This window comes from Pipistrellus kuhlii, unplaced genomic scaffold, assembly GCF_014108245.1.
Source record: "Pipistrellus kuhlii isolate mPipKuh1 unplaced genomic scaffold, mPipKuh1.p scaffold_m20_p_56, whole genome shotgun sequence".
Lineage (NCBI taxonomy): Eukaryota > Metazoa > Chordata > Mammalia > Chiroptera > Vespertilionidae > Pipistrellus > Pipistrellus kuhlii.
The window spans coordinates 1,065,767-1,078,841 of NW_023425558.1; the positions used below are offsets into that span (position 1 = coordinate 1,065,767).

Sequence of the window (13,075 nt, forward strand, 5' to 3'; positions counted from 1 at the left end):
TGCTTCCTCCATCCAGGGAGGCTCCCTTCCCTCTGCTGACCCGGCCTGGGTGAGCCTGACGCTGAGTCGGGGTCCGGGGCCTGGCTCTGCCTCTGAGCAGACACCGCCCGGCTGCCCCTTCGGGGCACAGTGAGGTCCAGAGAAGGCCGAGCCGGCTTTTCGCGCACCGAGGACGCCGTCATTGGTTTTAAGGGGGGCGGGGAGAAACATTGATGTGAAAGGGAAACATTGATTGGTTGCCGCCCCGCTAGATCCAGCCCTAAACCCAGGTATGTGCCCTGACCGGACCGCCACCGTTCCGTGAACAGGCGATGCTCAGCCACTGAGCCACACCGGCCAGGGCCGAGGGTGCTCTCTCACGGGCCAGGCTCTGAACCCCGTGCCCGGGACATCATGACCTGAGGGGGGATTTGGGGGAGGGCGGGGCACAGACTTCGGCCCCGTTTCCTGGCGCGTTAATGGAAACACTCCGTCAGCGTCTGGGAGGCTCTCGTGTGCATTGTGAGGTTTCAGTGCTGGTCACTGACAGGGCTGGGAGGTCAGGTTCTGGGTGTGCTCCTGACCCCCCCGTGCTCCAGTGCCCAGTCCCCCCCGCACCAGCTCCCCAGGCCGCCCCGCCCTCACTGAGCCCCAAAGCAACCCCTCTCTCGTGCCCCTGCTCCTTGCATGTTCTGTTCCCTCGGTTTGGAAAATCTCTCCCCTCCCCCATCTGACTCTTACTTTTTCCTCTGGTCCCTCTTCTCAGAAATGTTTCTTGGTCCCCCCGGCCGGCTGAGGGGACCCTCCCCCCTACAGCCATCCACTGCCTGTCCCCACCCTGAGGTGGCTCTTATCACTCTGAGCCCGGCTCCCAGTCTAGGCATGGGCTTCTCAGGAGAGGGACTGTGTCTTTTCTTTTCTTTTCTTTTCTTTTCTTTTAATATATTTTATTGATTTTTTACAGAGAGGAAGGGAGAGAGATAGTTAGAAACATCGATGAGAGAGTCATTGATCAGCTGCTTCTTGCAAGCCCCCCACTGGGGATGTGCCTGCAACCAAGGTGCATGCCCTTGACCGGAATCGAACCCGGGACCCTTCAGTCTGCAGTCTGATGCTCTATCCACTGAGCCACACCGGCTTCGGCAGGACTGTGTCTTAAACAGCTCAGGGTCCCCTGGCCCTTGGCACAGAGGGACCATCCGTGTTGGTTAAATCGTGAGGATCACACACACATGGCGCCAAACATGCCCCAGATCCTGGTCTAAACACTTCACAGGTGGAAGATTCCATTGCTTCCCCAGATACACACACACACACACACACACACACACCACCACCACCAGAGTGACAGGTGGCCGCCCACCTGCAGAGAAACTTCCTGGTGCTGGCTGGCTGGGGGAGGGCCCAGCTCACCGCATTCCACCGGCCGGCCAGAGACACCTGCAGGGCCATGCACCCTCTCCGGAGCTCAGCACTCGTTCACTCATCCCCTCCTCCCAGTCCCGTCCGCGGGTGCTCCACCTGTGCTGGGCTCCGGGCGCCCAGTCCCTGTCCCCACCAAGCACGGCTGCCCCCACCTCCTCCTCCTTCCCCGCCCGCACCCCTGCACACACTCCTCCTCCTTCCCCGCCCGCACCCCTGCACACACTGGCCCTGTCCAGCTGCTGTCCCTCCCCACGCCATCAGACCAGACTCCCCCAGAGGACAGAGCTGGGTGCCCCTCCGGGGTCCCAGCGGGCGCACACAGTAGGTGCTCCAGGAAGTTTGCAGTGGGGCTGGATGGGGTGGGAGGGAAAGGACACACACACACACACACACACACACACAGTCCAGCCCCGACGCCACGCCTCTCCGCCCAGCGCAGCCCAGTCCAGCTCGGGCCTCTCACCTGGACTCCCGGCCGCTGCCCGCCCCCCGCCCGGCCGGCCCGGCCCCGCCGACTTCCTCCCGCCGCCCCGCCCCTTCCACATTCCACGGCGGCCTCCCTCCCGGCCTCCCCGCCTCCCGCCCGGGACACCCGGCCTCCCGCCCGGACCGGCCGGCGCCCGCGATGAAGGCGGCCCAGGCCGCGGGCGAGGAGGCGGCGGCGGTGAAGGTGGTCCTGGTGGGCGACGGCGGCTGCGGGAAGACGTCGCTGCTGATGGTCTTCGCGGCCGGGGACTTCCCCGAGGTGAGTGCCGCGGGGCCGGGGCGGGCCGGGCCACTGCGGGGTGCCCGCCGCCCTCCAGCCGGTCTCCGCCGACTCCCACCGCCTTCGGAGGGCGGCCTCTGTGGAGTCACCTGGGAGAATGGCATCTCCCGGGAGGCGTCACCGGGCACCGGGAGGGGAGCCCCTGGTGGCACCGCCTGGCCCAGGGGCGCTGCCCGCTGGAGCCGCTGCCTGGGTTCGAATGAGGACCTGGCCGTTCCCCGCTGCATGCCCTCGCCCTGCCTGTGCGCTGACGGCCTCCGAGGAATGATGGGGTGCCCGCCTCCCGGGGGCACTGGGAGGCGCGAGTCCACCCAGACCGCCGGCTCAGCTCCGAATCTGCTAAACACGCCAAGGTCCTTCTTGGGAAATATCATATTTTCTCCCGGTTTCGCCCCTGCAATGGACACACACACACACCCCGAAGGCTCTGCCCTGGAGGGTTAGAGCACACCAGAGTCAAGTCAGACAGCTGGCGGGCACATGGGCACTCCTCTGGCCCTCTGAGCCTCAGTTTCCCATACAGCCTCATGGGCCGTGGGCGGCGGAGCTAAAGGAAGGCTGAGAGGTGACCCCACTGGGCGCCTGGCATGTCCGTGGCGCTCAGGCGAGCCGACCGTCACTGCGTCAGCAGCGAGCTCGCTGACGCCCGGGCAGACCGGCCGGGCCCCGGGACCAGGGCGGACCCGCCACATGCCGCCTCCCTGGGGTCATGGCTTTGCTTTGCGTCTCTTCTCCCTCCTGCCTCTCCCAGGACCCTGCCCACCCCCGGGCTGCCGGGCGCCGGGAGAGGGATGGGGGAGGCAGGAGAGACCGAGCCCAGCGGCCGTGTCAGGCCTTTCTCTCCATTGTGGCAGCGTGGAGCTGGCGCGTGTGGTTTGCAGAGCTGATGTCACCGCCTTTGGCCGGTCACGTTTTTTTAAAAAGTTGTGGGGAATGTGTTCCCAGGCCCCCAGATGCTGCCTGGGCGACCCCAGCAATCACAGCTCCACGCGGAGAGCGCCCGAGAGGGGCCAGGCCTGCGGTCCCAGGAGAGGGGCCAGGCCTGCGGGTCCCAGGAGAGGGGCTGGCAGGCATGGGGCCTCCCCACAGTGTCCTGGGCTCTGAGACCAGTGTCCCTGAGGCTGAGACCCATCCCGATGTCAGAGAGGTCACCAGGTGGAACTGAGCATCTCACAGCTGATGAACTGGGTGTATTGAAGGACACACAGGAGCTGGCCAAGGGGGGCATGTTTGTCAACTGGGGGATGGACCTGCCCTTGTCTGGGCTCCTCTCTATTCAGGGACCTGAGCTCACCGGCACCCTTCTGCCTCCAGACACCAGAGGGGCCTCTTCATTTAAAAGGAACACAAGGGCCCTCGCCGGTGTGGCTCAGTGGATAGAGTGCCAGCCTGCAGGCGGAAGGGTCGTGGGTTCTGTCCTGGTCAGGCTCCATCCCCAGTTCCGGTTGGGATGCATGCGGGAGGCGGCCAATCCCTGTGTCTTTCCCACATGGATGTTTCTGCCTCTCCTCCTTCCTTCCACTCTCTCTAAAAGTCAAAGGGAAAATATCCTCGAGTGAGGATGAACAGAAATAAAACTAATAAAAGAAACACAAGACCTGAGAGTTGGAAAGGCCTTCATTTTACAGGTGGGGAAACTGAGGCCAGGGAGCACAGAGCCCGGCAGTGGCCGTGCTGGCCTACCACCTGTCTCCCACCCCTGACCAGGACACTCTTCGCAGCCCCCGGCGCTCTGCCTGCCGGGCCCAGCCCTCTCCGCTCCTGACCCTGGATGCCCCCTCCCGGCAGTCCTCCAAGCCCAGAGAGCCTGGAGCTAGACTTGGGGCCCCATCTCCCAGGCCTCTTGCCTTCAGCAAAGAGCAGAGAGCAGGCTGGGATTCGGAGGGGCTTCGGCGACCTTCGGCTGTGCCCCACCCTGGGGCTCGGGGGAGGGGGAGCAGAGTAAGAGGGCTCCTGAGGCAGGGGGTTCCTGGCTGACATTTATGGCGGCCACCATTCCCACATGGAGCCCAGCACAGCCAGCTGAGCCTTCCTCCACCCTGGAACTCCATGGCTGTGCTGGTGCTGTCCAGGAAAGCCCCCAACTCACCTCTCCCTCTCTCTCTCTTTCTCTCTCTCTCTCTCTCTCCCTCTCCCTTCCTTTCTCAATTGAGAAAGGAAGGGAGAGGGAGAGAGCGAGAGAGACATCAATGATGAGAGAGAACCATTGATTAACTACCTCCTGCCTGTCCCCTAGTGGGGATGGAGCCCACAACCCAGGCATGTCCCCAAACCCGGAATCGAACCGTGACCTTCTGGTTCACAGGTCGACATTCCATCCCTGAGTCACGCCGGCCAGGCCTGACTCTCCTCTCTTGAGCTGTGTCCCCATTCCGTAACGACTGTGAGCCTCATGAGGGCAGCCCCGCGCCTGAGTCATCTGTGCCCCGGCCGAGCCCAGACGGTCCCTGCCTTCCTGGTGAGGACAGCTCAGCAGATAAGATTAGGCACCGTTGCTGTGACGGGCAGAGTGGCCCTGCCTGGGGGTTCAAAGAACACGAGAGAAGATGCAGACAGAGCCTCCGGGACAACATTCCGGAACAGGGGAAGGGTGGTGACAGCGGCCGGTCAGAGAGGAGCAGCCCAGCCCCACGTCCCTCCTGACCCCGGGGCTGGTGGCCTCGGAACAAGCCTGCCTCCTTCGTTAGCCAGCTGTCCATTGCGTTGCTCTGGGCAAGTTGCCTCCCCTCTCTGGGCCTCAGTGTCTCATCAGGAAAATGGGGACACGCCTGGCTTTCCCAGGCTGCAGGGTCGGAGACGGTGCGGGTAAAGGGACTCCCACCGGGAATCCCGCGAGCATGGGGGTGCCATGCAGTCTCCGCAGGCATGTGCAAAGTGCTGACATGTGACTGCCCGCACAGGACCCTCTCCGGGGAGTGGGTGGCCAAGCTCCGAGCTCACCAGGCCTCTGCCCTCCGCTCATAGGCTGGTGGGGATGGGGGCTCAAGCGGGAGGGATTGACAGGGGCTGGTGACCTTCTCTTGAGCCCAGACAGGGCAAATAAGAAGGGCAGAAACCAGGGCCTATGGGAGGGGGTCCCGGAGGGGGTGGCACCGGACAGGGAATTTGGTTGGATTGTAAGAGGTTGAAAGGCAAAGGAGGCAGGCACTAGTCTCGTTCATTTCTTTTTCTTTCTTTTTTTTTTAAATATATTTTATTGATTTTTTACAGAGAGGAAGGGAGAGGGAGAGTTAGAAACATCGATGAGAGATGTGCCCGCAAACAAGGTACATGCCCTTGACCGGAATCGAACCTGGGACCCTTGAGTCCGCAGGCCGACGCTCTATCCACTGAGCCACACCAGTGAGAGCTTGTTCACTTCTTGTTCCCAGTGTCCAGAACTGGACCTGGAGAAAGTCTCATGACCGAATGTGCAAATGAACGAATGAATGAATGAATGAATGAGTGGACGGACAAACGTGGGTAATGCTGTTCTGGGAGGAGGGCAGCAGGAAGGCAGAGGCAGCCATGGTGCCGTCCCCGTCCAGGGACAGAGACAGAAATGGCCGTGGCCGGCAGGTGTGGGTGTATTTAGTGCCGGGCCCTGTGCTCCGGGCTCCGTGGGGAGGATCTCCGAAGCCTCGCAGCAGCACGCTGCGCTGGCCACTCCCGACGCCCCACTTTACAGCCGAGGAGGGAAGACGGGGGCTGGGCAGGGGCGGCTCTAGGCCTCAGCCCCACAGACTGCTTCCAGGACCGCCACCCTCTGCCGGCTCCCCGTGCGGGCTCCGGGTCGGCACTGGGGCTGCTCCCCTCGGAAGCTGTCCTCACCATCTCCCGTGGCCCTCCTCCCCAGAGCTACACGCCCACGGTGTTTGAGCGGTTCAACATGGACATGAAGACGCAGGGCAAACCTGTGAAGCTCCAGATCTGGGACACCGCAGGTGGGGTGCGGCCCGGGGGGCAGGGTGGAGGGGGCCCCAGGGGCTGGGAGCCAAGCCCCGCTCCCTTCCTTCTGAACCGGGAGGCCACCCAGTCTCCAAGGGACAGGGGTGGGCCGGGATGAGGCCCCCAGGGACGGAGCCCTCCTTGCTTCTGTGCCTGTGTCCACGGCCGCCCCACCCCAGGGCAGCTGGCCACGTCCCAGAGACAAGGGAGGGCCCAGGGCCCTTTGCTCTCAGGGGCGGACTGTCCTGCCCCAGCATCCCACCGTGGCTGAGCTTCTGTCAGATCTGCCTGGCCTTGACCCCTGCCCTCCAGCCTCCTGACCTTGCCCGCACAAGGGGTCAGTCATCTTTCCATCAGAGCTCACAGCTAGCCTCAGTCCCAGCAGGCCCCTTCCCTTGGTCAGGCGAAGAAATCTTTCTGGGGGGTCGCCTGCCTTGCTTCTCACCCCAGGCCCCGAGCCCTGGGCAAAGCAGTCCCTCCAGGCTGGGCCTCTGCCTTGCCCGAACCTCCGAAACAGGGATGTCCCTGCAGATGGTCTCACCCAGGCCTGGCGCATGCGCGCGCACACACACACACACACACACACACACGCACACGCACACAGGCACGCACGCACATGCACACACACACATGCACATGCACGCACATGCACATGCACGCACACACTCACGCACGCTCCGTGGGGCCCGGGACTGGTGTGGGGAGGTGCTGACAGCGGCAGGGAGTCTGGGGGGAGTGACGGCGCCTGTTCCCCAGGACAAGTCGATTACGACCGCCTGCGGCCCCTCTTCTACCCCGACGCCAGTGTCGTGCTCCTCTGCTTCGATGTCACCAGCCCCAACAGCTTTGAGAACGTCTCTACCCGGGTAGGTGCTGGGGGGGTGGGAGGCAGAGCCCCCAAAGCCAGGCACACTGCTCCCCCCACTGCCACCCCTCTGGACCCAGCAGACGGCCAGCTCAGCAGGCCCCGGGCGACCTCGGGCCAGTGCCTTTGGCATCGAGACCCCAGGGTGGGCAGCGACTCGCCAGGGGTCCGCAGGGCTGTGGTGGGAGGATCCCGCCTGCTCGCCCCTGCAGACTCGGAACACTGGGACCCGCCTGAGAATGCGGGGTGGCCCAGGGCCCCTGAATGTGCCCCGCCTGGGCCTGACCAAGGTCACATGAACAGTCAGCCTCCAGCAGCTCTCAGCCCCCCATCTGTGTGGCTGTGGCCTCTCAGCAGCCCTGGAGGCCCCCAGGTATGTGGGGGCTTCCAGACGCCGCACACAGGTGCAGGGCCTCCGTGTGGATGGCGCTCAGGTTCCTTGGGAGCATTCGTGGTAATGACAACGATGGTGGCAGCGTTAGAGCCTACCACGTGCCAGGCGCTGTTCCGGACACACATGTATGTGCTCATCTGACCCCCTCACACCCTTAGGGACCAGACACTATCGTCCCCCACACTGGGCCACTTGCTCCAAGAAACGCATCTATTGAGGTGGTGACGCGGGAATTTGAGTCCGAGCGTTCTGCTCCGCGCAGCCCTCCAGAAGCGATGACTGGGCACATCTGTGTGCCAGGCACTGTGGGCCAGAGGAGATGGTGGTGGCTGAGACGGTGCTGGCAGAGGGGGTAGTGAGAGGTGGATGTATATCTTGAATCTCTATTTTTTAAAAATATATTTTATTGAATTTTTTTTACAGAGAGGAAGAGAGAGGGATAGAGAGTTAGAAACATCCATGAGAGAGAATCATCAATCAGCTGCCTCTTGCACACCCCTCACCGGGGATGTGCCCGTAACCAAGGTACATGCCCTTGACCGGAATCGAACCTGGGACCTTTCAGTCCGCAGGCTGACGCTCTATCCACTGAGCCAAACTTGTTTCGGCTTGAATCTCTTTGAAAGCCAGAACCATCAGGATTTGCAGGTGGCTGGGACATGGGTGGGAGAAAGATACTTTGACCAGAGTCACTGGAAGGGAGACTTGCCGTTTCCCAGGAGCGGGCTGGGCCGGGCTGGGCCGGACAGAGCCATGGATGGGGGGTGGTCACCTGGAGGGCGAGAGCAGCGAGCGGAAAGGTGCACCCACAGCTCTGAGGAGGGGGTGCTGGTAAGACCCGGGAAGAACCAGGCGAGTGGGGTTCTGGGGCGAAGTGCAGGCCGGGCTTGGAGGCAGGTGCCATGATTCCCAGGGTCAGGGTCCAGGGGGTGAGGGCTGAGGACTCACTCGGGGGGGTAGCAGGGTGGAGTCCTGGAGGAGACCCTTTCGGGGGGCAGTTCTGTGGAGGGCTGGGAGGTGGGGAGTCCGCCCAGGCCCCCCCACAGGCCCCAGGCGGCCCCAGGAGCCGGTCGCCGGATGCCCCTTTCCCTGCATGGGCACACGGAGCAGGCATGCCCTCCTGGGCTGTGGGCTCCAGCCTGCAGGGCTGGAGTCCAGCCTGAGTCACTGGGAGCCTCGCATTCCAGAGGGCAGCTGACTCAGGGTGACCGCCTCCCTCCGGCCAGCCGGGCTGGGCAGTCCTGCCATAAGCTGCCTTATCTCCAAAGGAGCGCTTATCTGCTGACATATTTCCCCCTGAGGAGGGGCTCCTGGGAGCCCTTGCCTTGTAGGCAGGCAGGGTTCTAGCGGGAATGGCTCAGATCCTGCCACTTCCCGTTGTGTGACCGAGGCCAGGGACACAGCCTTTCTGGGCCTCGGTTCCCACAGGTGCGTCATGGGATTGGCGATGGGCGTTGCGTCCTCGGGGCCTGGGGGGCTAATGAGTCCACAGGTGAAACGTGTCAGAGCCGGGCATGGAGTCAGCCTCCCCTGACGTGGGCTGTGCTGGCGATCTGCGATCTGGGGAGCTGCCTGGGAGCAGGACAGCCTGTCCCCCGCTCTGCAGAGACGGGAGCACTCCCAACGGCTGACACACACACGCCCCTCCCGCCCCCGCCCCCGCCCCGCAGTGGTACCCGGAGGTGAGACACTTCTGCAAGGAGGTGCCCATCGTCCTCGTGGGCTGCAAGACCGACCTGCGCAAGGACCGGACGCTGGTGAACAAGCTCTGGAAAGATAAGCTGGAGCCCGTGACCTACCACCGGGTAGGAAACCCAGCGGGGGGTGGGGCGGGGGCCGGAAGGGGAGCCCGGGCACCCCGACCAGCACAGCCTCTGCAGCGCCAGGTGTCAGCGCTCGGGGTGGGGGGCCGGGGAGGGGTCAGAGATGTGGTGCGTGGAGTGGTCCCTAGAATACTCTGGAAGGTTCCAGCCGTGGAAGGGAGAACAGTGATGTGCACATCAGATAGTCCTGCCCACCCACACCCCGGGTGGGCGACCTGAGGCCCAGGAAAAACCCCGGCTCTTCAGCCTGCAGGCCCCTCTCCGCTCCGCACCGGGAAGTGAGCCGGGACTTGGGGAGGCAGAGGCCTAGCCCGGGATGGAGGCAGGAGAGCCACGGAGGCCACGAGAGCCACGGAGGCCACGGAGGCCACTTGTCCAGCCCGGGGGCGGGAGCCTGGGGACCCGGGAAACACGGCTTGTGCCCCGGAGGCTCCGGGGAGAGCCGGAGGCTGGGAGGAGCCGGGAGGTGCCGGCAGCCCCCCTCACGCCATCGCTCTCCGCCAGGGCCAGGAGATGGCGCGGGCCGTGGGTGCCGTGGCCTACCTGGAGTGCTCGGCGCGGCTCCAGGAGAACGTCCACGCCGTCTTCCAGGAGGCCGTGGAGGTGGCCCTCAGCAGCCGCAGCCGCAACTGCTGGCGGCGGGTCAGCCGGGGCTGCTGCGTGCTGACCTGACCGCGGCCTCCCCGCCCAGATCGCCCGCCGGCGCAGGACGGAGCCGGGCGCTGACCTATCGCCCAGTGGGCCAGGCTGGGCCCCGCTCCCGGGCTGTGACCGAACCGCCCTTCACACCGATGGTCAACGGTCAGCACGGAGGCCAGGCCCCTGGTGCTGGGGCTGAGGCCCCTGAACTGACGTGAAATCCCCCTGAGACATGAGGAGGGGGCCCCCCCGGCCCTGGGGAGGGCTCGTCCTGGAGCCCCCCCGCCCCCAGCCCCGGACCGCACAGCCAGGAGGTGGCCATTCAGCCGGGCCCACCTTGCCGCTGTTCCTGGGGCCACACCCTCAGCGCCTTCCGGCAGGAGGTGGTCCCAGGTGGTCCCAGGGCCATCGCACCCCCACCCGGGCCAGACTCCCACCCGGCCCCTCACCCCTGCCCTGCCGGGTGGTAACTGTAACCACTAAAACGACATCGCCTGGCAGGTGTGGCACGCCTCCTGTTTCACAACGCCTTCACACACGTGTTCCAGGGCGGGTGCAAGCCCGCCCCCTGTAGGCGCCGGAGTGGAACTGCCTGGAACCCGCCCTTGGCTTCTTCCTTCACTTTCCCTGAGAGTCTGTCACCATTTGTCAGGGCCTGTCTGCCTCCCAGCGGGTGGCAGGCTCCCCTAGAGCTGGGTCAGGTGGATCGCCCTGTGCCTGGCACACAGGAGCTCAGCCACAGTCCCGCCCAGAGGAGGAAGTCCAGCTTCTGCAGCTGGCCACGCGGGCTCTCCTGCATCGGACCACAGCCCGCCTTCCCCATCGGATGCCAGGACATCGGCCACCCCCGCCACGCCTGGGGAGCACCGACACCCCTCCCAGCCTCCAAGCCTTGGCTGTTCCCCCAGCTCAGCACTTCCTTCCTCCCCGTCCCTGCCTTCGGGGCCCGGCTCAGGCGCCGCCTTCTCCAGCAAGCCCTGGGAGCTGGCTTCCTCGCTCCGCGCACGGCACCCACGCCGAGGCGCCCCTGCCTGTGCCCGCCCCGCGCTGAGGCCCGGCGCCCTCCCTGAGCATGGGAGCGGCCGCCTCGGCTCCCAAAGAGGCGGGCGTGGCAGCGGGACAGGTGTCTGGGAGGGTGGAGGTGGGAGCGGGAGACCCGCTGGGCAGCTGCAATCGTCCAGAAACAAGAAACAAGCTGCCACACGTCGAGGCCAGGGGACTGGGTGGCAGGGCTGGACTGCAGGCAGGGCGGGGATGCCGCGAGGGAGGGAGGGGAGCTTGCTGGCCGCTGCCCTACATGAGGAGCAGGAGGAAAGCCCCTCTGACGCCGGGACTGGAGAGGCAGGGTGCCTGGCGGCTGGTTCCCAGCGGCAGGCCACATGCACCATCCTGGGTGTCCCAGGAGGACTCGGCTACCCCGCTGAGGAGCCAGAGCTGTGATTATGGCTGGTTGTTCTCCTCCTCCTCAGCAGCCAAACTTCTCTCTCAACCCCGCACAGCCCCACCTGGCAGGGCAGGCCCAGCCTGACACGTGGGAGCAGGGAAGGCAGGCCCAGAGGCCAGCGGGGCGATGAGCCACAGACCACAGTCTTTGTCTCTCCCCACCGCCCCCGCCTGGCCTCAAAGGGCAGAGGTGGGGGCCCCAGGGCCACTCCTCCAGGACAGGCCATGCCCTGGCATCCCGGGTGGACGGGGTGGGGCACACTCTGTGAGTCATGGGGCTTCCCTCTCCCCTCTGCCCGGACAGCGCCCTGGGCCCCACAGCTGGGTGTGGGGAGGGGGTGGTGGCTGGCAGACCTCCCCACATCGGGTCACCTTCTTTGCTCTCGTTGACCTCCTGCTCCTGTGGAGGATGAGAACTGGTCCCCAGGAAGTCACCCCAAAGCCAATGGCATAAGAATCAGGGGACTGACAAAGCCCTGACCCGGCCGAGGAGCAGAGAGATCCAAAACCGACTCTCTGACCACCCCCCTGCCTCCAAGGGCTTCACCTCCAAGTTCCATGCTTAAAGTCGGGTTTCGGAAAGTATGGCATTTTCCTGAGTTCAAATCCTGGTTCTGCAACTTACCCGCTCTGTGACCTTGGAGGAGTCACTAGGACATTATTTGGAAAAGGAGGCTGGATTAAATGAGTTCACGGAACTAGTGCTTATTCACTCCGCATTAACTACTGCCTAGAGTTATTAACCGTGAAATGAGGGTCGTTCTTTGCTCTGTACGGTGGTTGCCGTTCCTGCAGAGCAGGAGCAAGTGTAGCATGTTGAATGGGTATTGGTCTCCTTCTCCTGATTCGGGTCACCACACCCCGGGAGGAGGGGGGGAGCTCAGACCCTCCTGGTGACGAGGAGGGAGCCTCGGAGGGGGTGGGCTTGGAGGATGAGGCTCTCTGGAAGGCCAGCTGGGCCCTGTGAGGGGAGCCGGGAAGATGGGGCTGGAATCCCCCGGGCTCCTGTTTGCAGAGGAGACACCATGCCTGGTCCAGTGCCCAGCACAGGGCAGGGGGCTGGGGCGAGGGACAAGGCTGTGGTCCTTGCTTCCCAGGCCTCCGTCCTCCGTGGGCGCTCCAGTGTGGACACAGCAGCTGGGGAGGGTGGTGCCCAATAGTCACTCAGCTGCCTTCTCCGGATACTGAGATGAACAGAATGGGAGATGGGGTGGGAGGACCAGGAAGGGGCTTCCCACTGAATGGAAGACAGCGCCCAGAAGTTCACCCCCCACACCCGTGCATCCGAAATAGACTGTTCTAGGACTCCTCTGTCTGCCCCACAGGAGGGCATCGGAGTCCTGTCTGGCCAGGCCCTGGCGGTGACATTCTGCACAGCCTCTCTCCTTCTGTCCTTAAGTTCCCACTTGACAGCTAAGGAAGCAAGTGCAGAAAGCTGAAGGCAGGGCCAGAAGCAGTGAGTCCGCCCGGGCTCCGGACCTCCCATGGGCACTGGCGGGCGGCGGGACCTCCACCAGCAGGGGGCAGCAGGGCCCAAGGAGAAGGGCTTTTTCCGAGGCTGGCAGGCAAGCCGGGAGAGCAGTTTTGTTCCAACACTCCTGCCTGGGGCGCTTTCGGGAACACACCCCTCCCACCAGCTGTCACCCACCGAGTGACGCCCACCCCAAAGTTGTAGTGAAGAAAAGGCAGGCTCAGAACGGCCACGTGACCTGGCACCATTCTGGCCAGTCCGGCGTGCAGTGCTGTTTGTTGTGGTTCTAGGTCAGAGTTTAGGGTTTGAATGCTGGCCGTACAGTGAGCACCGTGTAAGACTA

The 13,075-nt window shown here is 64.2% G+C and overlaps 1 protein-coding gene across 1 annotated transcript; it reads left to right on the forward strand.

The window, feature by feature from the left end:
- The first annotated feature begins 1,973 nt into the window (after nucleotides 1-1,973).
- Nucleotides 1,974-10,315, forward strand: RHOD (ras homolog family member D). The gene is made up of 5 exons (XM_036416643.2): nucleotides 1,974-2,149; nucleotides 6,006-6,093; nucleotides 6,854-6,963; nucleotides 9,027-9,161; nucleotides 9,684-10,315. The coding sequence occupies exons 1-5, from the start codon at nucleotides 2,030-2,032 to the stop codon at nucleotides 9,849-9,851; spliced, it is 621 nt and encodes a 206-aa protein (XP_036272536.1). The 5' UTR covers nucleotides 1,974-2,029; the 3' UTR covers nucleotides 9,852-10,315.
- The last annotated feature ends 2,760 nt before the right edge of the window (nucleotides 10,316-13,075 follow it).

Excerpts from the sequence above, each read along its gene's own strand:
- RHOD (XM_036416643.2), top strand. The coding sequence starts at position 2,030 with ATGAAGGCGGCCCAGGCCGCGGGCGAGGAGGCGGCGGCGGTGAAGGTG. Across the intron at positions 2,150-6,005 it reads CGGCCGGGGACTTCCCCGAG|AGCTACACGCCCACGGTGTT; the intron begins GTGAGTGCCGCG and ends CCTCCTCCCCAG. Across the intron at positions 6,094-6,853 it reads CCAGATCTGGGACACCGCAG|GACAAGTCGATTACGACCGC; the intron begins GTGGGGTGCGGC and ends CCTGTTCCCCAG.